Below are 25271 nucleotides of genomic sequence, written 5' to 3'. Positions count from 1 at the left end.
TATATTCAACAAATGAAATAAGAAAATTGACGAGAACTGCAATACCTTTTTTCAAACATAGATGCATGATATACATTTGAGTATTTCTGCATATAATTCGAACAACGAAGAAACAAAAATGAAATGAAAAGAAAGCAAAATCAAATGAAATTCGATTTCTGAAAGAGAAAAATGGAGGTTATGCAATGCCATAAAAAAAGAGAAAAAAAGAGAAAAAAAGAGAAAATGCGGGATATGGGATTATATTCGCAGCCTAGCATGAGCAAATAAATAGTTATTAAAGGTGAAATAACTTGGGCCGCGTTCAAGGTGAAATAACTTAGGTCGCGCTTGGCCTTTATAGGAGCCTGCCACACCATTTGTTTGAGGTGTGGTCAGCCTTGTATAAAAGTTCGTGAAGATAGTATATTTATGAATTAAGGTAGTATATTTAATGAATAAGGTAGTATATTTCTGAATTTTATAACAAAAAAGCAAACTGATATATGTAAAAATTAAGGTACAACAATAGCAGGCCACACGACTTTTAAGGAATCACAAAACCTAGTAGGCTAGCAATTTATGAGTATTTTTTAATCTTCATAGAGGGGCAAGTTTGTAAACAACATAGGTGAATGTTAATTACATCAACACAAAAACATTAACCTCAATAATTAGTTACTCATGCATATTTACATAATTACCCCTTTTTATAGATTAAAAACCTTATACAATAAGTTATACTTACAGAATATATGATCAACACAATTAAATTTGTTTATATCAAGAAATTATGAGATTGTAATAGGTTGATAAATTTGATGTGGGCCCCAAGACTACCGCCTGAGCTCCGTTATCCGTACGCCGAAATTATGCAAAATAAGGTTAGCCTACCCCGGGGGTGGTCCCGGGATCGCCCCTCCGATACTCAAGTAAGTAAAGATTGAGGTAGAGAGAGAAAGTGATCACTATAGAGAGAGATGATTTGGGTTCTCTAGTTGAGAATTGCTTACCTTTTGATTGATGAGACAATCGCTATATATAGAGAATGAGACCTCCAATAAATGAGGGTATTTTAGTCAGTTCCAGCTGTTGGAGGATTGTCTTCCATATATGTAAGGGTATATTAGTTACTTTGCCATAAGTGGGATGGTCCAAGAAATGGGCTCAAACAATTACCCCCATGCCAAGTAATCAGAGTAAAAATCGCCATAGGTGGGGTAGATGCGCCTAGCACATTTCAAGCCGAGCACAGGTAGACGGGTCGGGCGTGGTTTTTCAGCTTACTTGTTGAACCGGGGGAGTCATGTGCCAAGCGTGGTGCCACTGCTCCAAAGCTGACCGATTGGGTGCCTATGCAACTTAGCTCAATTTTGGATAGGTATTTGAAACGATTCATCAAAGGACTCAAAAAATTCCATGTTGGCTGAGTGGGTAGGATGTCGTTTGACCAATGGCTAATGAGCCCCATACTGTTCGAGTGGGTGGCAATTGGTACTTAACCATATTTGGCTAAGTATGAGACCAACTCAGTAAAGGAAAGGGGGTCTCCCATAGGCCGAGAGGGTCGGACGACACTCAGATGACGGGATAGTGAGCTTCATGCTGTCCAAGTGGGTGCCAATTGGTACTTAGCCATATTTGGCTGAGTATGAAAGCGACTCGGTAAAAGAGAGGGGGTGTCCTATAGGCCGAGAGGGTCAGATGCCACTCAAATAAGGAGCTAATGAGCCGCATGTTGTCCGAGTGCGTGCCAATTGGTACTTAGCCATATTTGGCTATGTATGAAAGCGATACAGTAAATGAGAGGAGATATCTTCCTTCGCCTCGAAGTGCCTCGTCACCTGTCCAACTATGAGTTGGGAATCGGAGTGAACCTTGAGTTTTTGAGCGCCGGCCGTTTTGTAGAGCTGGATACCAAGAAGCAGTGCTTCATACTCGGCCTCGTTATTCGAGGCGGCAAAGTCGAACTTAATTGCATACTCAGTTCTGTTGGCCGGCGGATCGAGGAGAAGGAGCCCAGCGCCGCATCTTGCTTTGGATGACGACGCATCGACAAACAGGTTCCAAGATCCTTCTTCGGTAGGCTCGGGCCGGTAGGTGCATTCTGCTATGAAGTCGGCTAGAGCTTGCGCTTTTATAGCACGTCGGGGCTTGAACGCTATACCGAAATCTGATATTTGGTTGGCCCAATCAGTCACCCTGCTCGACTGATTCCTCCCTTCGATCATTTTCCGTACTGGCTGACTTGTCAGAACTTTGATAGGGTGAGCCTGGAAATAACGCTTGAGTTTCCGAGTCGTGAGAACCAAGGCAAAAATCATCTTCTCGATCGGAGGATACTTGGAGTCTGCGCCTCGAAAGACGTGACTTATGATGTATACCGGGTGTTGGTTCTTCTCTTGCTCGGCCACGAGGACCACGGTAAGGGCGTGCTCGGACACAGCCAGGTAGACGAAGAGCGTCTCTCTTGGCAAAGGTGAGACTAACTTTGGGAGACTTGCTAGATGGGTCTTGAATTGTTGGAATGCTTCTTCTGCTGACGTATCCCATTCGAACGTTGACTAGTTTAGAGCTCGCAAGAAATGAAGACTCTTGTCGGCAGATCGAGAGAGGAACCACCCTAAGGCTGCCATGCAGCCGGTTAGACGTTGGACTTCTTTGATAGCTCGAGGACTTTTCATCGCGATAATGGCCTGAATTTTGTCGGGGTTGGCTTCGATCCCTCTTTCGTCGACAAGGAACCCGAGGCACTTTCCTCCCCTAACACCGAAGACGCACTTCTTCTGATTCAGCTTCATGTTGTAGGTGCGAAGAGTGAAAAGTGTTTCCCTGAGATCGGAGAAGTGGTCTCCCTCCTTCTTGCTCTTGACGATCATGTCGTCGACATAGACCTCGATGTTCCGTCCGATCTGTTTCTCGAACATTTTATTCACGAAGCGCTGGTAGGTGGCCCCGACATTTTTGAGACTGAAAGGCATCACTTTGTAGCAATAAACCCCTGAGCTTGTGGTGAAAGGGATATGGACTTGATCCTCTACAGCCATCGGGATCTGATGATATGCCGCTTTTGCATCCATGAAGCTAAACAATGCATGGCCGGCTATCGAGTCTACCAGCCTATCAATCTTTGGTAGAGGGAAATCATCCTTTGGGCAGGCCTTGTTTAGGTCTGTGAAATCGACGCACATCCTCCAGGCTCCGGTTTGCTTTCGGACCAGAACCACGTTGGCTAACCACTCGGTGTATTGGCATTCTCGAATGAAACCGGCGGCTAACAACTTTTGTACCTCCTCGGAGGCCGCTGCACTCCTTTCGGCCCCTTGGTGCCTGAGTTTTTGTTTGACCGGCTTGTATCCTTCTCGAATGTTAAGCCAATGGACCATAAGCTGAGGATCGATTCCGGCATTTCATCAACGGTGTAGGCGAAGACGTCTTGGAATTCTTTGATGACTTCGATGATTTGGGTCCGTATTTCTTCATGGACCTGCTTGCCGATTCGGACCATGCGGCCCTTTTCACTATCAATGCATACCTCCTCATCTTTGTCCGCGGGACGAGGTCTCTCGTACTTCTTAGGGTTCTCAACTATGTAGAGCCCCATCACGGGAAGGGGCTCCTCAGGCTCGGGGCACTTTCTTTTTCGCGTAGCTTCTTCATTCTTGTGTTTTTAAATTGTTTTTTTTTGCTAAGTAATAATCATCTTATATCACCCAAAAAACAATTACAACCAAGGCCAATACTAGGGAGAAACAAACCAACTAGGTTGGACCCCTCCTCCCTAGCAAGGCAAAACACATTCTATACACTCAAATATCACATTACAGTGAGTAGAACTAGTTTCTATCATTTCTAGACATCTTTCTAGGCATGACAAGGAAAATTCTTCTTCTGACATTCTCTTTGATCCATGACTCCATGTGTTGAATACTAGGAACTCTTCGGTTCCATTTGCTATCATTTCTTGCTTTCCACACACCATACACAACACCTGCTATAGCAGCACCATAAGCAGCCTTTTGGAATCTTGACTTCCTGCTACTATATATCCATCGCACCAGTCTATGCAGGTCTTCACATGTGGATTCCATATTGATCCAGTTCTTGATTTTTCTTAGCAACTCTCTGCCATAATAGTATGAAAACATCAGATGTTCTTGTGTTTCAGTGGCATCACAGCATATCCAACAATCAGTAGGAGCATTTGGATCATAAATTTGGACCTTATCTGCTGTATGTAGTCTCCTTCTCATAGCCAACCAATTAATGAACTTAAACCTATTCACACTGAGTCTATTCCAGACATATTGATCCCAGGAAACATGTTGTCTTTCCTCGGCTAATTTCTCCACCATATCTTGAATCCCAAACTTATTCATCTGCTGAACCTCCTGTATACTATAATAATTCTTCATGAGATTTTTAACCTCACATATGCGTCTCCAATACCAACTACTACGAGTAGGAGGATTGTACTCCCACCAGTCAGCATCCTTTATGTAGACTGAGTGCACCCATCTCACCCACACTGTATCTTTCTTGGTAGCCACAGCCCACACATGTTTGCCTAAACAAGCTTTGTTCCAGTTGCTGATGTTTCTAAACCCCAAACCTCCCTTACTCTTGCTATTACACAGTTCCTGCCAAGCCACATATCCTCCCCTAGCTGAGTAGTAAGCACCTGCCCATAGGAATGCCCTGCACACTGCTTCAATCTTTTTTATGACTCTACTAGGCAGGACAAATACCTGACCCCAATAGCCATGAATACTCATTAGCACTGAGTTAACAAGTTGCACTTTCCCAGAATAAGAAATATGCCTTGTACTCCATATCCGAATTTTAGCTGTCATTTTATCCACCAAATTCTCACATTGAGCAGCTGAAATTCTTTTTGAACAAATAGGGACCCCCAAATATTTAAAGGGGAGTATTTCTCTAGTAATACGAGACACATTCTGAATTCTCATAATTTCACCATCCTGAATCCCACAACAGTAGAAGGATGACTTCTTACTATTGATCTTTAAACCAGAGGAATCAGAGAATAATCTGAAAGCTCTCAACATTAAGTATACTGATGCAAAGTCACCTTTTGAGCACAGAATAAGATCATCAGCAAAGCTAAGATGTGTGAGCTTTGTTGCCTTACATCTGGGGTGATATGTAAAGTGATTCATGGAACTCATTTTAGCTAGAATCCTAGCTAAATATTCCATGCAAATTACAAATAATAAAGGTGAGATGGGATCACCTTGTCTCAAACCTCTCTTTGATGAGAAAAAACCATGCATCTCCCCATTTATTATCAGGGAAAATTTGGGTGTGCAGACACATTCCATGACTAAATCCACAAAACTTGTAGGAAAGTCTAAAGCAAGAAGCATCTCCTTCAAAAAACTCCAGTTAACAGTATCATATGCTTTTTGCGTATCTAACTTAATGATGCAGCTAGGCTTAGTAGACTTCCTATTATAATGCCTAACAAGGTCTTGCACAATCATAATATTGTGGATAATGTTCCTACTATGCACAAATGCCCCCTGGGTATCCTCAATCACATCAGGTAACACCAATCTCAGTCTATTGCAAATCATTTTTGTGATGCACTTATAGAGTGTATTGCAACAAAAAATTGGTCTAAACTCACTAACATTCTTAGGACAAGAGGTTTTAGGAATGAGAGTAATAAGAGTTGTGTTTAGAGATTTCAACATTTTACCATGTTGGAAGAAGTCCAGAATAGCAGCTGTAATGTCCTCACCCACAATGTGCCAAGTGTCTTTGAAATAAAACTCCCAAATCCATCAAGACCAGGAGCTTTATTTCCATCCATGGCAAATATGACATTCTTCACTTCCTCAACAGTGTATGGTCTCAACAGCAACTCTTTATGCTCCTGAGTGAGAATGTTGCCAGCTCTAACCACCTCCCAGTTCACTGGGGTAATCTGAGTATCAGTAGTTCCAAACAGCTGTTGATAATACTCCAGAAAAGCCCCTTTCACATCCTCATTATTGTCCATCCACTCACCAGACATATTATATATGCCATATATAGAGTTAATTACTCTTCTCTGTCTGATGCTTTGGTGAAAAAATGCTGAATTATCATCACCATCTTTAAGCCAACCAACTTTAGCCTTCTATTGTAAGAAGGACATATAAGCTGATTTCTTCCTTTTGTATTCCTTCCCCATCAAAATCTCTTCATCAGCAAGCTAAATATTACTCAGATCTTCATGCATTCTTCTTTGGATATCTTCCAAGTCCGCAGCTGCCTTAATAACATCAGCCTGTATCTCCAGAAAACCAGACTTGTTAAGCCTCTTCAGCTCATTCTTCACACTCTTAAACTTCTGAGTAACAACATACATCCTATTTCCCATCACCCTCTCCTGCCAACATTTCTTCACCAGCTCCTCAAATTGAGGTGATTGCTTCCACATTGTGAAGTACTTAAAGGGCTTCTTGTACTGCCCATGACTCTCATTCCCTGATACAATTGCCGGGGAATGATCAAATTCCCCTTCATTAAGGAAGGCAGCACCTACATTATGATATACCTCCTCCCACTGATCATTAATCAAAACTCTATCCAGCTTTGCAAACACCCTGTCATTGCCTTCTTGTTTATTATTCCATGTGAAGCTATTACCAGAGCATTTCATATCATATAAACCACATTCATCAAGACATGATCTGATAGGTTCAATGTCCCAGCTACTCACATGAACACCAATTCTTTCATCCATGTGAAGAACACAGTTAAAATCTCCCCCCACTAGCCATGGCCCATTAATTTTTCCAGCCATCTCTTTCAGACCCTGCCATAACTCCTCTCTCCTATTTCTCTCATTAAAGGCATACACAAATACACAGTCAAATCCACTTGCACCTGATTGAGGAGAGACATAACAGTGGATCCACTGACTATTACTCCCTCTTATATCCACCATATACTTCCCAGGTTGCCAAGAAAATACAATTCTACCACCCTTATGAGATGCATTATTAGATGTAAAACACCAGTTCTGAAACACCATTTGATAAAGTCTGCTCATTCCTGCAGACTTCACCTTTGTTTCCAGGAGCCCCACTAGTCCAACAGATTGTTTGGTGATAAATTCCTTCACCACCTTCTGCTTCCTTGGACTATTGAACCCCCGGACATTCCAGAAGCATACTTTATCCATTTGAAATGGAAAGGTTCCCCTCTCTATTTGCTTGGCCTTCGTGCATTACCCCCACCTCCATATCTTCATTCAACAGCTCTAAGGCCTCAAATGAATTTCTAGTCAATGTAGCAGGTGCAGGACTACTTGGATTTCTGATAGTTCTACTAACATCCTGGAAGCCTTCACCATCAACTTGATCTCTAGGCCTCACCACATTTGTAACTGGTACCACTGCCACTGGCACGTTACTTACCCCAGGTTTAGCAACCCACACCAAGGTTTTCTTCCTCCTATAACTTGATTCCTCATGACCAAATACTTTACAACCTATACAGAAGGTTGGTTTCCAATCATACTTCACCTCCACATAAATGGTCAACCCCTTTTCATTTTCAAATTCAATCTCATCTGGAAATTCCTGCCCAATTTCCACTTCTACCAATACTCGCGCAAATTGGAGCTTCTCCATCTTCAATGTAGCCATATCCACTTTCAGAAACTTCCCAACGCCACTAACAATCTTCGTCAAACATCCTTGACCCCAATATTTAAAATCTAGATTCAACTGAATCCAAATAGGAACCCTACGGATGTCCTCTTTACTGAAGTCCATATCCGGATGCCATTTCTTCACCATAAAAGGCTTCCCATTAAAAAATGGGTATCCACCACTAATCACCTTGTCCCTGTTTTCCATTGTGGTAAATCACACGATAAAAACCCCTTTAGCCACCATCGCCACCTTATCCACACCTAGATTCCTCCATATTCTCCGTACAAAGCCTTCCATTACCATATTTGGTGGATTCGCACCTAACACATAGCATATTATAGCAGAGTTCCAGTATTCTACTTCCTCCGGAATGTCCTCCAATCCAATTTGAATTACCGGTTTCACCATTTCAGCATTATTAATCGTATTAACATTCCTAACATCATCAGCTACCTCATCAAATTGCTGTAATATAGGAGTGGACTTACCTAATCATCTCCAGCAGAGTGAGGGTCAGGTACAGGGTGAATCGAACTCATACACGCTAAAAACGTTCTGTTTAATTCTGATTGCTGTTTCAATTGAATGATTGATTCACGAGGCGTAAGAACTTCTCCTACCTCAAAATTACAAAACTCCAGAGCTTCAATCCCCATGACCTCCTCAATCGAGCGCGTCTTCTTCGCCTTGGAGTCCGAAGTAGGACCCCTCGGTTTGATTGCAATATTCGACGGAGATTTACCATCATTTTCCGCTGCGAAACTGCTCTTTTGGCCCCCTTTCTTTCCCGCCATGGCAATAGCGGAGCTGAAGAAAAGTTAGAGAGCTTTTTTGTTTTTTTTTTTTAGTTGTGTGACAAAAGGACTTTTAGTGGGCTTGTGGTGATGTGTGGTTACCACACGCGCGCGCCCGCCCGGACCAGGGCCATGGGCCATGGGCCATGGGCTTTGGGGAATTAACTTAACTAAAGTTTTTTAAATTGTTGACGTAACATTCTCGGGCATATTTTTGGTCGCCGCACAATCGAGTGACCTTCCAATCGTCCCCCTCAAACTGCAGGAGCAGTTGGTATGTCGAGATGGCGGCGTTAACTTTATTGAGCATGGGCTGCCCTATGATCACGTTGTAAGGAAGATTGGTGTCTACCACTAGGTAGTCAACGACGCCATTCCGGCCCACTCCCTTCTCTCCCATTCGAGTGGGAAGCTTGATCGAGCCGAGGGGGTGAACAGATTGTCCACCAAATCCCACCAATGGCTGATCGATAGGGGCGAGGTCTTTTTCTTGGTACTTCAGTTTCCTCAGGTAGTCCATACTAACGATGTCGGTGGAACTTCCGCTGTCTATCAGGACTCGACCCACCCACAGATTGGCTATTTTCATCTCAACGACCAAAGGGTCATCATGCGGGGTTTGTATGGGTCGATGGCTATCCTTGAAGGTCATAGTCGGGAAGACTGCTGAAGAAGCCACGTCGTTCCCGTGTTTTAGGGCATAAAGATGCTTTTTTCGAGAACGGCTGGTTAAGCCGCCCGAGGCGAATCCTCCCGTAATGACGCTAACATATCATGTTGTCTCGTCACTTCGGGTCTGCTTTTCTTGGCGGGGCTCGATTTTCTTCTCCTTTGGATCCTTCAAATATCGATTCAATTTCCCTTCATCGGCTAGTTTGTCTAGCGCACTCTTTAGTTCACGGCAATCACGTGTAGTGTGACCACAATCGTGATGGACTTCACACTAGAGCCTCTTATCCCGCTTGTTGACTAAAGTCCAGATGGGATTAGGCTTTGGCAAGGGGTACTTTCCTTTGATGTCCAGGTAGATTTCTCTTTGTTTCAGATTATACCGAGGGTCATGCCCGTTGTCCTCCAACCGGGGCTTTTTCTCTTTCTCTTTTCGAGGGACATCCCTTGGGTTATCCGCTCGAGGAGTGTACTCATACTTCCTCTTTCCGAAGCTGGGCTCCTCATGCGTTTTGTAGATATCGGAGGCTTGAATGAACTTCTGGGCAAGGTTCATAGCTTCTGAAAATGATGACGCTTCACATTCTGCGTGCTTAAGCTTGAATCTGCTCGAGGGGTACAACACGGACATGAGCGCGGTGAACGCGAAGCTGTCCTGGAGATCAGAGACCTTTAATGACTCCTCATTGAACCTTTTGATATAGTTGGCTAAGTCCTTATCTCTCTGCAGTCTAATCGATATGAGGTGAATGCTAGTCTTCTGATGTCTTCTACCCGCGATGAAATTCTGCTTGAAGGCTATTTCGAGAGCCGTGAAGCTCGATATATTTCCGGAGGGTAGCTCCGTGAACCAAGTTAAGGCCAACCCCTTCAAAGTGGTTAGGAAAAACTTACACCATGCAGCCTTGTTGCTAGTCTGCACACTCATTTGTGCCTTAAATGCTGCCAGATGGTCGATGGGGTCTGTAGTTCCATCATAGTGGTCAGTGGGAGGAACCTTGACCTTTCGAGGGGTGATGGCTCTCATGATATTCTCCCCGAAGGGATTCACGAACCCTAGATTGCCCATTTGAGCCTTCGACTCGCGGCTAGACTCAGAGCTACTAGACGCTCGTTCTCGATGACCCCAACGATGTCGAGGCTCCTTCTCTTTACGAGGCTCCCTCTGCTCTTGAGGCTGCCTCTTCTCTCGAGGTTCCTTCTCTCGAGGTTCCCTCTCTCGAGGCTCCCTCTATTCCCGGTTACGGCTGGGAGGCATACTCCTTGCCTTGGACTGTGCTCGTTTTTCGTTCAAGATTTCGCAAGTGTCACGATTGCCGTTTCTGAGATGGCGCTCGTTGATCACATGTCGCGCGTCCCCCCTGCTGGAGGCGACCTGAGCTGCCCTTCGAGATACCCGTGGTGAACTCGGCGGATCGAGGGCTATGACATGGGGTTGATCGAGGTTCCTTGCTCGATTGTGATCAATAACCAGCCGAGGCATGGGAGGTAGAGGGGGTCTATTCGAGGGCCCTTCTCCTCCTACCTGGAAGTTCAATATCAGAGCTCGGAGGCCGCGCTCAAAATTGTCGCTGAGACGGTCAGCGAGCTGCTGAAGATCTTATTCAGTGACCGCATTAGGGCTGGTCTACTCCTATCGAGGGGGGCCCGCTGGGGTTTAAGCTGGCCAAGCTCGAGGCGCCCCGAGGTTAATTGCACTTGTACCACCTCGAGGATGTACCTCCTCGAGGACATGCTGGCGGGATAAGGAAAGGGGCCAGCCGGGGGTTCTCCGCTGTCTCGTTAGCCACCTCATGAGATGGTGCTCTCGAGTGATGAGAGGGGACGTGAGTCCTTTGTCGTCTCCGATTTCTCCAAGTGATGGCCATGACTTTTAGTTCGATCTCCCCACAGATGGCGCTAACCTGTTTCGGGTAAAAACTTGTATTATGCGGGATGGATCAAGATTAGGGTTAATGAGGGACGGATGCTCGAAGATCGCTGGGAGACCTGCACAGGACGAGACTTAGACTACCCGGGGGTGGATCCGGGTTAGCCCCTCCGACGATCAAGTCAGTTGATATGTATTAACTGGAATCTGTGAAGTAGTTTGTCTAGAAGTTATTACTTCAATAAATGGGAATCAGCCCCATATTTATAGGTGTTGAAATGAGTGTAGAATGTCTCTGCCATGCTGGCACAGGATTTAAGATGGGTAGATCCCACTGGAGGACTGCCACGCTAGCAGGGAGCCTTGGAGCATGTAATGGCCTACTGGAGATTATTGGGCCCAAACAATAACCTATTCTAAAACGTTAAGAAACAAGAAGGGGTAAATCTGTTCTTATGGACATAACATAGCATGATCTTTGGATCTATTTTCTGTACATATTTGGACATTAAAAGTAAAATCCAAGACTTGTATGATTCTATTAAAGGTATATAGTATGCTATAAAAACTTGAAACAACCTAAAACATGGTAGGAAATAGGAGAAAACAACAGTATACCTGGACTGAACAATCATAGATGGCGCGATTAGAAGTATCTGGATGTTTAGACAACTTAATGATATTATTTTTGAGTGATTCCACATCTACGAGTTAGGTAAAATCTACAGATGTACGCAGAATAAAGAGTTTGTGGTTTTTGTTATGTTTCGAGAAAGATATGGTCTTCACAAAATGGGTGTGCTGCTGGAGTGATATACCTGGAAAGGTGCAGCAGGTGGTGTCCATAACTTTCCCTCCCAATCAGCCCAGTGGTGATGCTTTGGGACGATCCAATTATGTCTAAGACTGTGTATGGTGGTTGTGTAAGGATAAATGGGCATGAAGGCACCTCATGCTTGCCTTAATGACATGGTTAAGCCAAACTAGCTACTGTCCAGCAAGTAGCTTGCTTACTAAGCTCCGTATTCCTCTATTTTGTAGCCCAACATTATACTAAATTCTCAAGGTACTGTGTGGTATGAGAACTTGGTTATTTAAGGCGGTATAATATAGTTTAGAAACATAAGATCCTAATGGAAACTAGAAAGCGTTTAATGTTGTATATAAAGGTTTAATAGAATGGTCTATAAGACATAAACATGATTCCGCTTTTGTAATCCAACGGAAACCTTAATCGAGACTCTTGTAATATTTACGAATCAAGATATTCATGTATATTAATAAAAGTTTCGTCATGGCCATCACAATGAAAACGACCCAGTAAAGGAGATGGGGTCTCCTTTAGGCCGAGAGGGCGGACGCCACTCGGACGAGGGGCTAATGAGATGCATGCTGTCCGAGTAGGGGCAAATTGGTACTTAGCCATATTTGGCTAAGTATGAAAACGACTCGGTAAAGAAGAGGTGACCTCCTATAGGCCTACAGGGTCAGACACCACTCGAGTGAGGGGTTAATAAGCCCCATGCTGTTTCGAGTGGATGCTAACTGGTACTTAGCCATATTAGGCTATGTATGAAAGTGTCTCGATAAAGTAGAGGGAATCTGCTATTGGTCGGGTGATTCGGACGCCACTCGGATGAGGTTTTAATGATCCCCATGATGTCTGAGTGGGTGTCATTCGGTTTTTAGTCATATTTGGCTACATAGGAGAATTACTCGGCAAAGGAGAGGGGGTATCCTATAGGTCTAGAGGGTCGGACGCCACTCGGATGAGGGGGTTATGATCCCCATGATGTATGAGTGGGTTTCCTTGCTCGTTCCTGGTCCTAAAAATTTGTTGGTCGTCAGTGATATATTTAGCGATGGCTTTGGTATGATTAGAGAAGGCTTAAAACCGTCAGTGACTGTGCATTTTCTTGTAGCATGCTATCATGTCACCTTAAATTAGGACATTGTCAGGCCATGTCACCTTACAGTGATGCATTGTTAAATCATGTCACCTAAAAGGATTGACCAAAGGTCATTACCATATAGATGTACTATGGAGGACCAACTAACATATGACAAAATTTTATCTGTTATTTTTAAAGAAACAAGCAATTTTTCATGTATAATACTTATTTGCTTTATCGGAGAATGACGATCACTATATAAAATAAATTAATCAAAGTCATTATTTTGGATAACCATTAGGAAAAGGGGTTGTATCAATGTTCTTGCTCCATCATTGACACATTTTTTTTTTTAATGTTCGACTTCAACAAAAGGTTGTCATGCCACAAATGTTTAGTCATTATCCATGGTTAAGGTGCTCCTTATTATCTTATGGACAATACTTAAACTTATTATCCATGGCATGAATCATGGATGATCATTTTTTCCATCTATAAAAGGGGCTTGATTTTTCATTTTCAAGTGCACCATCTTTATTACTCGCTCGAATCTTTTCTCTAATTTTTTCTTCTTTCAGAAAATGGCTTTTAACTATGAAGAAGCTAATGAAATGGGGATCCCTGAGAAAAAGAAACCCTCAGAGTCACAAAAAATTTAGAGCAACCAAGACAATCTTCTTCTTGTTCCCGCTTCACTAAGGCTCTTGTTCCTGTGCTTTCACTTTCTATCTGTTACGACATGATTCATGCTGCTTCCCAATTTCGGGATGAAACTCGTCATGTCTTCCGCTTTGGAGACCAGGAGATTGTGCCTTCTATTGAAAAGGTTGAGGGTTTGTTAAGCTTACCATCCAACAGTACAAGTATTACACCTAGATCTCCTACAAGAATTTCGGGTGATTTATCAATAATTTTATATCTTTTTGAAAACCATCCTGGAAACTACCTACAATATGGTAAGGTACTTCTTATTAACTTATTGTTGACTTTCCAATTTGGCACTTGGCAATTCTCTAATAAGGCCAATTATAGGATTGCTCGAGCAAATGATTGCATTCTTATGATTTTGGAAAGTACCTTCACTAAATGGTCTTTAAATGCATGCCATGTTCGATGTTTTTCACTTATTCCTCTTTCCAGTGTGGTTCGTCTTGGACCACTTATTTTGGGGAAAATGTTCGTTGGCTTATATGAACTCAAAAGAAACTCTTAAAGTTTTATGAAGGGATGTCCGTTATCCCTTCACTTATCGTTGTTGGAAATACTGTCTCTTATGAAACCCTTAAAGAGTCTTACTTACAAAACTAATCATGTCCGGGAGATAGGTCTTCTTCTTTTCTTCTATCAAATTAGCAAAAATGGTGAGCCCAATACGTGAGAAATGAGAATGGATTTTATGTGCTATAACTCTAATGAACAAGTGATGTAACTCTAATGAAAAAGTGATGTAACTCCAAAAACAAAATATTAGAAAAGAAAATTCAAAAATAATTTTTTTTATTGGGCTCAAAGTTTTTTCGGGGGGTATAACTCTGATGAACAACTATTGTAACTCTATCTAATTGTATATATATATTAATATAATATTATATAATATATATATATATATATATATATATATATATATATATATATATATATATATATATATATATATACATGTGTGTATGTGTGTGTGTGCACGTGTGTGTGTATATATATATGTATATACATATATACATATGTATATACATATATACATATGTATATACATATATACATATATATATATATATATATATATATGTATGTATGTATGTATATATATATATATATATATGTATGTATGTATGTATGTATGTATATCTATGTATATTTGTATATATGTATATACGTATATATGTACGCGCCAAGTACTTGTGTAATATCCTAAAAATATTAAACATATTTAAGTGAATAATTAACATAATAATGTAGTTAGAGTATATTTTATTTTATTCATTCCACTAATTAAGCAACGTACAATAAAATGATTATAGAATTTTAACATAAAATTTTCCAACTTAAGTTATGACGATAATTTATAATTTACAATTTCATGAGTTAAACAAGAAGGCTAATGTAGTTGTAATTCACTTAAAGCACAAAGTTTCAACATATCACCCAAAGTGTTACTAAGTCACGTTGATAAGTGTTAGTGGGGAAATTTTCTGATTTTTTAGTTGGGAAACAAAAAGGGAAAAAGAAAAAGAGAAGACATGGTCAAGTCTCCCATTAATTTGTCTTCTTCCTCACGGCCCTTTCATGGCCATGTGGCACTCATGCAATCACAACTCTCCTCTTCTTCTTCTTCAGTAAGATCTATCACCAACCCATCACCATTGCTTCTTCAAGTTAGCAAAATCAGATTATTTACTTCACCATCTTCCTCCCAACCACTGATTTTAAAACCTCCAAACTCCACTATAAATAGCCATGGAAATTCAACATCAAGAACTCACCAACAACAACCTTCATCCTCTCTTCACTCTCTAATCAGAAATTCAGTCTATAATCGCCGGAATATTCTAACTTAAAGAAATCAAAAATAAAAAAAAAATAAAGAAAAGAGAAAACCCCAAATTCATAATCTCTCTCCTTTGTTTCGCCCCCCCCACAACCGATCACCGGTCGCCGCCGGTCGTGCGACGCCGGTCTCGCGCCACGACTCAGTCGCGCCCCCATCTCGCGCGTCAGTCGCTGGAGCTCCGCCGCGCCAACAATCGCGCACCCTTTCTCCTCCTCGCGCTCTCTCTCTCTTGGCCCTCTTCTTCTTCGTGCGCTGCAGTACCGGGCTGAACCACCGACGACCCGCGCGCGCTGAACCACCGGAGACCATCGCCGGAGACATCGCTGCTGCTCGCCGTCGACCACCGAAGCCGGCGTCCACCTCAGTCGCGATTCGTCCTCCCTGCTCCTAGTAGCAGAGGTGATGATATTCTCCTTTTTAAATTTCTGATTTCCATAAGTTTATAATGCAAGCCCAAATTACTACCTATTGGCTATTGTTAAGTTAGTTTAGATTGGGCCAAGAATAGTTCAATTAGAACCTAAACTAAGTAACTTAAAACTGAATCATTGTTGTTGGGCTTAGATGTAGTTTGAACTTGTTCATGGACTTACTAAGTTATATTTATGGACTGATTTATATTAGTTAAACCAACTCAATTCAAGTGTTGTATATATGTACATAAATTGGGCTCAAATCTGACTTTTAATTGTATTAGCTAAGCTATTTAGTATTAGATGGACAAATTGAGTTAAACTAAAGCTGATTTAGTGCTTTAATAACTCATGTTAGTTTACTTTATTAAGTTAAGTATAATGTTAGGCTTATAATCTGATTTACCTAGTTAAGTAATTCAAGCTAATCTTGTTGCTTTAATATTTTGAGCTTTAGTGGACTGATTTAGTTAGTTTCATTAAACCACCTAACTTATTTACTAAAATCTATTATTGGGTTATAATTCATGATTTCTAAACTAGTTGAGTTGTTTAAAACTAATTAAAAATAATTTATTAAGCTTGTTGTTATAATTGAGTTTAAGTTATGAATACTTCACTAATCCTTAAGTTCACTTATAATAATTAGTTACTTGACTTGTTAGTTATAAATGACTAGATAATATTAAAATAACGTCAATGGATCTATTATAACTTTAAACTTAATTAATTTATTAATGAACAACTAATTAGTTATTAACTATGAACTAGAATAATGTTATGCTTTCGAAAGGTTATATATAATATGTAGTAATATAACTTCAATGTTTCGATAATTCTAAAGGTATAGCTAAATGAGTTATTTCATTAATTCGTTGTTAAAGAGTCACCTTAATTAATTAAAAAGTTATTAACTATTAAGAAATAATGGCCTTTAAGGAGACCTTTACGACGTTATAATGACCGTTATGACCTTAATAAACGCTAAACTAATATTTAGACTTAAAAGCTAAATAACGAAACGTTCATTAATAAAAACTATTCTTGAATAGATTAAGGAAGATAAAGGATATTACAAGCCTCCCCCGGCTATCAAGGTTATTAAGCAGGAATTCTGGTAACGTCTACTGCTAACACCCACAATCCCTTTCAAATGATGTTTTATGGTATTTCGCACTATGTTGATTTATGGATTGTGGGATATGAAAGGTTTTACGAATATGATGATTTTCGATGAAATGAAACGACTTCGATGTTACGAAAATAATAATGCTATGGTTTAATCATGTTTCATGACTATGATTATAATGATGTAATGTAATTATGATATTTGAAACATGATAAAGTAAAGTGAAAGATTGTTCTTGGCAAGTATGTGGGCATAGAAAATGTCACCTATGATGTGACCGCCTTTCTGGCAATATTTGGACACCGAGAGTGTCATCCATTTGTGGCCGCCTTTCTGGCAATATTTGGACACCGAGAGTGTCATCCATTTGTGGCCGCCTTTCTAGCAATATGTGTTTAGGGAGACGTCCCTATATATGATATGTGATATACGATATTTGCCAAGTTACCAAAGTAAAAGATATATGGCGATGAACATGATAAAGAAGATAATGTAACCTACTATGATATATTTGTGAAATGTTTTACTTATTCTCTCCTTCCTGTTTTTAACTAAAATGATGTGAAATGAATTTACGATGTTAGAGTAGTATGATACTGAGCCTCGGCTCACGACGTTTTGTTTTATGTTTTAGGTACCGATGGTGATAACGGGTTGGCGTAGCAGTGAGGATTTACTTAATATCTAGATTATATAGACTCTCATCGTTTTTATTTAAGTTTATGTCAAAACTCTGATTAGTAACTAAGTCTCTATTAATTAAGACTAATATTGGATCTACGTTATGCTTCATGTTATAAGATGTTTAAGTTTATGTTTTTATGTCGCCTTGTATTTTCCTTGTGGAAAGTACGGCGGTAACGCACCGACTATCTAGGTTCCGCTACTAATAATCAATTAATTAACTTAACCACGATGATTAGAGGTCGGGGCGTTACAGGTTGGTATCAGAGCAACGGTTCTCGATGCCTCAAGTAAAATCTCAAAGGTTTTACTTAAATTAGTAAATAAATGGTAAAGTAATCTAGTAAAACGAGAGTCATCACCATAGTATAGGGTTTATATAGCATAATAATATGAAAACTAAATGGTGTAGTTAATAAGTGTTTAAAAATGAAAATGAGTGTGAGTGTTAGGATCGGGGAAGGAAATATTTTTATATTATTTTTACGATGATAGCAATGCCTCGCTTAACATGTTATGCACATGGAATATGTGATGTTTTAGAACATGGCAACAAGTGGAAGTGGACCTACTAATGGAGGAAGTGGAACCCATGGGCCTGAAGTCACACTTGAAGAAATGAGGCAAAGGATAGATACCTTGTGAAGTGACCCTGTTTTCAAAGAAACGACTGAAAATGCTAACGAAATCAGGTGGATATAATGAAGCTGATGATGGAATTCTTGCAAGGAAACCGACCAAGGGCCAAGACGGAGCAGGAAGAATGCTCCAATATGTTCAAAAGGTTTTCTGCTCACAAGCCGCCTACTTATGATGGAAAACCTGACCCCACCGAGTTCGAGGAATGGTTGAATGGCACGGAGAAACTCTTTGATGCCACCCAGTGTCCAGACAAGTGGAAAGTTAACTTTGTTTTATTCCTTAAAAGGGCAAGCTGATCTGTGGTGGAAGACTCTAGAGAGATGCAGAATCAACCTGGATTTGGATGGAAGGTTTAAAGGAGGCTATGAGAAACCAGTTTTACCCTCAGTCTCGCAGCTCCAGATGGAATATGAGTTTATCCATCTGAGGCAAAGGGGTATGTCAGTTCTGGAATATGTTGTGAAATTCAATGAGTTAACTCGATTTGCTCCTGATCTGGTGTCTATGGATCGTCAAAGGATGAATCGATTTGAAGGAGGTTTGAATCTGGACCTTCAAGAAAGGCTTGCTGCAAACATGAGTAAGTCCTATCAAGAGCTATATGATCGAGCTATCAATGTTGAAAGGAAAATGAAGCTGCGAAAGGATGTTTATGAGAATGGAAAAAGAAAAGGTAAAGGCAAGAAGTTCCAATAAGCAATGTTTTCAAGAAGCAAAACACAGGGTTCTCAAGAAACAATAATGGTCAAAGGACAGTTGCTCATTACACCAGGTGCAACAGATGGGGCCATCTAGCCAGAGAATGTCGAGCAGGAACCGATCAGTGCTACTGGTATGGTAAGATGGGCCATATGATTAAGAATTGCCCGACTTTGGAAAGGAAGAACGAAAACACTAATAACCGTGGGCCAGTGCAAAGGAACAATTCTCAGAACTATGGTTATGGTAGGAATGCAAGTAATAATGCCAACAAAAACCCTCCACATGGACCTCCACAAGCCGGACGAGTGTTCATGATGCAGAAAGAAGAAGCTGAGGCAGACGACACCGTTATTACTGGTACTTTTCGTGTCAACTCTGTACCTGCTTATGTCCTTTTTGATTCTGGAGCTTCCCATTCGTTTATATCTACTGCATTTTCTAGAAGCTTGAATGCAAAACCATGCTCTGAATTCTCTGCCATGTCTGTCACCATGCCTAATGGTGAATCCATCTTATGTGATGTCATGTATAGAAATTGTCCTATTCTTATAGGAGGATGTGAATTTCACGTAGACCTCGTTCGATTTGAATTAACCGACTTTGATGTGATATTGGGAATGAATTGGCTGTCGAAGTACAAAGCGGACATAAATTGACTTAACCATGAAATAACCCTCATGAAGCCAGATGGGTGTAAGGTTTCTTATCGAAGAAGAAAAGTCCAACCCAAACCTGAAATCATCTCATCCATGAAAGCCTATGTAGTGACCTCGTTCCTGTAGACCTAACCAAACCAAACCTGAACCCTTGTTATCCTATATTCCCATAGTTTGTGAGTACCCTGATGTATTTCCGGAAGAGATACCTGGCATGCCACCAGAAAGAGAGATAGATTTCAGCATTGACCTCGTTCCTGGATCTGCTCCTATCTCCAAGGCACCTTATCGAATGGCACCTTCTGAGTTACAAGAACTGAAAAAGCAACTAGATGAATTACTCGAGAAGGGGTATATTGGACCTAGTGTGTCGCCATGGGGTGCACCAGTTCTATTTGTCAAGAAGAAAGATGGAAGCATGAGGTTATGCATTGATTATCGAGAGTTGAATAAGATCACCATCAAGAATAAATATCCATTGCCTCGTATTGACGATCTTTTCGACCAACTTCGAGGTGCAACTATCTTCTCCAAGATTGATTTAAGATCTGGATATCATTAACTCCGCATAAAGCCAGAAGATATTTCAAAAACCGCTTTCAGGACCCGATATGGTCATTATGAATTCACAGTAATGCTATTTGGGTTAACCAATGCCCCTGCTGTCTTCATGGATCTGATGAACCGAGTATTTAAATCATACCTAGATAAGTTTGTGGTTGTATTCATCGATGACATCTTGGTGTTTTCAAGAAACTTGATCGAGCATGAAGAACATTTGAGAAAGGTGTTAGAAGTGTTGAGAGAAAGGAAGTTGTATGCAAAGTTGAAGAAATGTGAGTTCTAGTTGAAAGAAGTTGCCTTTCTAGGGCACATCATTTCAGATACTGGAGTCTCAGTTGATCCACAAAAGATAAGAGCTATCATGGAATGGCCTACACCCACTAATGTTCCTAAAGTTCGGAGTTTTATGGGTTTAGCTGGATATTATAGAAGATTTGTCCAAGATTTCTCTAAGATAGTCATGCCTATAACTCAATTGGTAACGAAGACGGTTAAGTTTGTATGGAGTGATGAATGTGAAGCAGCTTTTCAAGAGTTGAAGAAACGTCTCACCACTGCTCCTGTTCTTACTCTCCTTTCTGGAACTAATGGATTTGTTGTGTATAGCGATGCCTCTAAGCATGGATTAGGTTGTGTGTTGATGCAGAATGATAAAGTTATAGCATATGCTTCCCGTCAACTCAAGCCTCATGAACAGAACTATCCAACTCATGACCTTGAACTAGCCGCAGTTGTGTTTGCTCTCAAAATATGGAGACACTATCTCTATGGTGCTCCGTGTAAGATCTTCACCGACCACAAAAGCCTTAAATACATTTTCACCCAAAAGGAATTGAACTTGAGGTAACCTACACTACAAGAAAATAGGTTTTGGGCAACAAAAATATTCGTCGCCCAATGGGACAATTTCGTTGCACAAAGGTTTGGGCAACGAGATTTTTGCGCGCCAATTTCGTCGTCTAAGGCTCGACGCCCTTTCCATTTTAGGCGTCGAATATCATGTTCGTTGCACAAACTATAGTTTGGGCGACGAAATGCTTTCGTTGCTCATAATGCTATTTTGTGCTACGAGTTTTTTATATCGTTGCCTAAACTTGACACAGTTTTGGCAACGACAACTTAACTTTTGTTGCCCATATTATAGAACTTTGTGCAACAATCACTATTTGTCGTCGCCCATTGTGTGTTATAACCTTACCAGAATGCTATCTTGGGCAACAACAATTTCGTTGCCCAAAGTACTTCGGACTACGAATTGTTTTACATAATTTTAAGTCTCACGCTTTATTCAAATAACATTGTGTAATACCTAATTAGTTGCCCAAATATTCATATATAGGTATATAAACTTATTAAAAACAAAAGTATGATATAACAAAAGAAGTATTCATGGAATAACAAATTGTAGACAGCCGGTGGAGTACAAAATAATCTTCAAATTCAACATCCGGCGTAACTTGAATATCTTACAAAATTCAAAGTAAATCTAAAAAAACTAATAAGCACTACCTATAATCTACAAAGAAATTCACATAATCCAAGCCGTCATACTTCATATAGCTTTCCTTTGCTAATTTGGGAAGATAGTGACGATCCATTGTTCCTGATAAAAGCAAAAACGTTAAAATTAGGGACCCGTGTGAAAAAAAAAATGGTGGGGGGGGTGATCTTTTTACTCTTCCGCCCCAAAAAAAACAATATATCAAGATGCACCCATCAGATCACTACATCATTCAAAACAATACAATCACTATATCATTCAAAAACGACAACAATGATATTTAGCAATTAGTTCCACTATACAACTTATGGTAATCCTTCTTTCCAAAGACATCACTTTGCACCCTCGATCAACACACATGATCCCGTCTCATAAATTGATCCATCTCCTCCTCTACAAGACTACAATAACCCTTATAGATCTTTCCAATCTTCTATCAGTTTATGAACTTACTTTTAACATGGCACGGATCATAAGCATATGTTTCACGCAACTCCCAAGTGATATATTCTTGTTTTACTTTTAACTATTATCGAAGTAAGCTCCCACATATAAACTATCCTTGATGCCTGTAAATCTATTAAATGCAACGAGTGCAACAAGAATACTCACGACTGACTGAAGAGACCATTGCAAAATATCAGAAGCCACTACAAGTGAGAATGGATCCATTGAGGCGTTCAGAAAAAAAACACAAAAAAACATTTAGATATTGGTCAAGAGTCAAGACTTAACAGGATACCTTCGAGAACATATAATATATATTCAATCCATCTATAGGTTAGCAAGGTTACTCAGTTAATACCAATTGAAGCCTACCTAAGTTATTTGAACTTGGAAGATGAGGGAACTATTGCCATATCAAATGCTCTTAAAGATTCAGCTCCTTTGCTTGAAGTGTTGGAGCTGGCTGGAAATGATGTTACACCTGCTGTTGTATCCTCACCATGCTCCTGAATCTGAGTTTCATGAAGTTTTTTGAGTTCTTCATAATTCTTTTCAGCAATCGGTTCCCAGCAAGTAGTCCCATCCTTATTTTTATGCCTAGCACATTCATGATTAACCAAAAAATGCAATTTAATGAGAAAACAAAATGCACAGTTTACAACTCACAAATTACAAGCATGTCAATTCAAATTGTAAAGCAACTACGTTATCGTGTCATTTTGTATGCTTTACTTAAAAATGGCAGCAAGGGGGGTGTCTGCAGGGGGTAGTGGCAGCAAGGGGGGGTCTGCAGGGGTGGTGGCAGTAGGGGGTGTCTGCCTTGTGGGGGTTGTCTCGAAGTTTTGTAAAGGTAGTATTGATTATTTGATTAGCGGAGTACATATAAAATTAACCAGTTGGACTCCGTTCGGGGGGGGGTGTGTAAGAAACTCTAGTCTCCAGCCAGATGAGCTTGACAAACTCTTCTTTCTCTCCAAGATCCTGAACGAGAGACATAACTAGATTGTGACTAAAATTAAGAGATATTAAGTGAGTGTAGTCAGCTGAGATAAAGCAGACCTGTCTAAACTCTGAATATAATTTGCGGGGAGTGCGAAATGCTGCAAACAGTCCAAGAGGCATTCGGTTCACACCATAATTTCACTCAAATGGAAATGCTTACTTTTATAAGAGACCTTTTATACAGTCCACTTCTTAAATTAGCATCCACGCCACAAATTTATAGAAGTCAATGACATGAGCTAAAATTCTGAAGAATAAAGCAATATGTCTCTATAACTAAACATAGAAACATACATATTGAGCAAAAAAAAAAAAAATCATATTCTAACCAGTACCCACGGAAACTAAATTCTATTAGCAAAAGTTTCAAACTATGAACAACAAAACCTTTTTTTATCGTAATTTGCAAGTTCAGAAGAAGTAAAATTCAAGGTCAGTGTGCAGCAACAGGCATAGCAGTTCCATTTCCATTAACAGCAACAGACTCTGTCTCACCCTCCTGAGCATCGAACACCTTCGCAATCTTGTCAATAGGCACCAGAGGCATATAATTTGCAACTCTGTAACCCTTATCATTGCCTATTTTCACAGTTTGATTATACTTCTTAGAGCAGAGGATTGCTGTGGGAAAAACTAACTGAACTACCTTTGGGAAAAGGGGAAGGCGATTGAGTGATCGCCATGCTAAAACAGCATACTGCTGTGGGACGAGTTCATACTTGGTATACTGTCTGCAGGGGGTGGTGGCCTTGGACAAGGGGGGTGTGCAGGGGGAAAAAGTGAGAGTCTGAGACCAACTTTTAGGTTCATGATAAGGATGCTCTTAGTCGAACCAACTTCAATATCACCAAGAGGTTATAACATGCTTATCAATCTCTACAAGCCAATCTAACTTCAATATTAGCAGTGGATTCTAAGCTATATCACCAAGAGTATAGTGAATTGGAAATCTCCAGATCCATACACATATAGACATAAATATAACAACAAAATTTCATATGACTTGTTTTTTTTTTCATTTAATGGTGTTTTCATGTCAAAAATTATTAATAACGTCAAATAAAGAGGACCGGTTGCAAATTTATATGCAATAAGTCACCATAAATATTTAGAATTCAAATGTTATCAACCATATTTGTGCAAGTAAATCGAAGAAGCAAACAGAAAAATACACAACAAAACAAAGATCGGATAATTCACGAGACTTGGATTATCTTTGCCAACTCATTTACATCATTGAAATTTGAACATACAATGACAGATTTTAAAATTTTAAGTAGAAGTATAATATACAAGGAATTCGGTCATTTAATTGAAACATATGATTTGAGTTAGTTCAAAATTTGGCTTTTGTCAAACTGCTAATTCATATATGTAACTTAGATGCTCTCCCCTCTCCTTTTTTGGACGCTAAGAGATCATGCAAGTCCTTTTTAGTTGCGTTTGGGGTCTGGGGATGTAAACGAGCAAAGTGATTCTAGCACATTATTAAATACTAACTCACATGTTTAAGGTTCCACATGAACGACGGGTAGGTAAGTTAGACCAAGCAGTAAAAAACTCAGTTAACAAGCCAAAAAGGTCGAGCAATAAGTCATCTAAATTTCAAAACAAGTATTCCTCCAAATAATGCTAGCCTTGAAATGGATAAACAGGTTGTTCACAATCCAAGATCACTAATTATACGAAGGGAAACTTCGTATCATACTTCCACAGAACAACACCACTGCCACCACTTACAAAAGATAAGAGCCACCATAACAATTTCATCCCAAGTCCCATCTAGGAAGTAATCAAGTTGATTTCCCCTTTACTGAAAAACGTAACATTTGACAAAACTTGTAAAGATTGATACCTCCATTATATAGTAATTATGAATGATGATCTTCAATACATGGATTCCAATGTCATTGATCTCTCTCTTCTCTCTTCATCATCTATGGTTGATAATGCAGACAAACAAGTACTATCACCAAATCTGAGACGAATCCATTGTATTATAGAATTATTAGCAATGTTGTAATCACACAATGAATAAAGATAGATGATCTCTGCAAAAACAGGTTGAACTATCCAGAGCCCTTATCTCTAAAGCCCCACATTCAAGTG

General features: G+C 40.2%; 2 protein-coding genes across 2 annotated transcripts; both read right to left on the bottom strand.

Moving 5' to 3' along the window:
- Positions 1 to 6199: 6199 nt before the first annotated feature.
- Positions 6200 to 7024, bottom strand: LOC104896429 (uncharacterized). The gene has a single exon (XM_010683180.2). The coding sequence runs from the start codon at positions 7022 to 7024 to the stop codon at positions 6200 to 6202; it is 825 nt and encodes a 274-aa protein (XP_010681482.2).
- A 2362-nt stretch (positions 7025 to 9386) lies between these two features.
- On the bottom strand, positions 9387 to 10181 carry LOC104896427 (uncharacterized). Its single transcript, XM_010683178.2, has one exon. The coding sequence runs from the start codon at positions 10179 to 10181 to the stop codon at positions 9387 to 9389; it is 795 nt and encodes a 264-aa protein (XP_010681480.2).
- Between the last annotated feature and the right edge of the window lie 15090 nt (positions 10182 to 25271).

This window comes from Beta vulgaris, chromosome 6, assembly GCF_026745355.1.
Source record: "Beta vulgaris subsp. vulgaris cultivar EL10 chromosome 6, EL10.2, whole genome shotgun sequence".
Classification (NCBI taxonomy): Eukaryota; Viridiplantae; Streptophyta; class Magnoliopsida; order Caryophyllales; family Amaranthaceae; genus Beta; species Beta vulgaris.
This window is presented reverse-complemented; position numbering and strand designations above follow the sequence as displayed.

Excerpts from the sequence above, each read along its gene's own strand:
- LOC104896429 (XM_010683180.2), bottom strand. The coding sequence starts at position 7,024 with ATGGTGTTTCAGAACTGGTGTTTTACATCTAATAATGCATCTCATAAG.
- LOC104896427 (XM_010683178.2), bottom strand. The coding sequence starts at position 10,181 with ATGGGCAATCTAGGGTTCGTGAATCCCTTCGGGGAGAATATCATGAGA.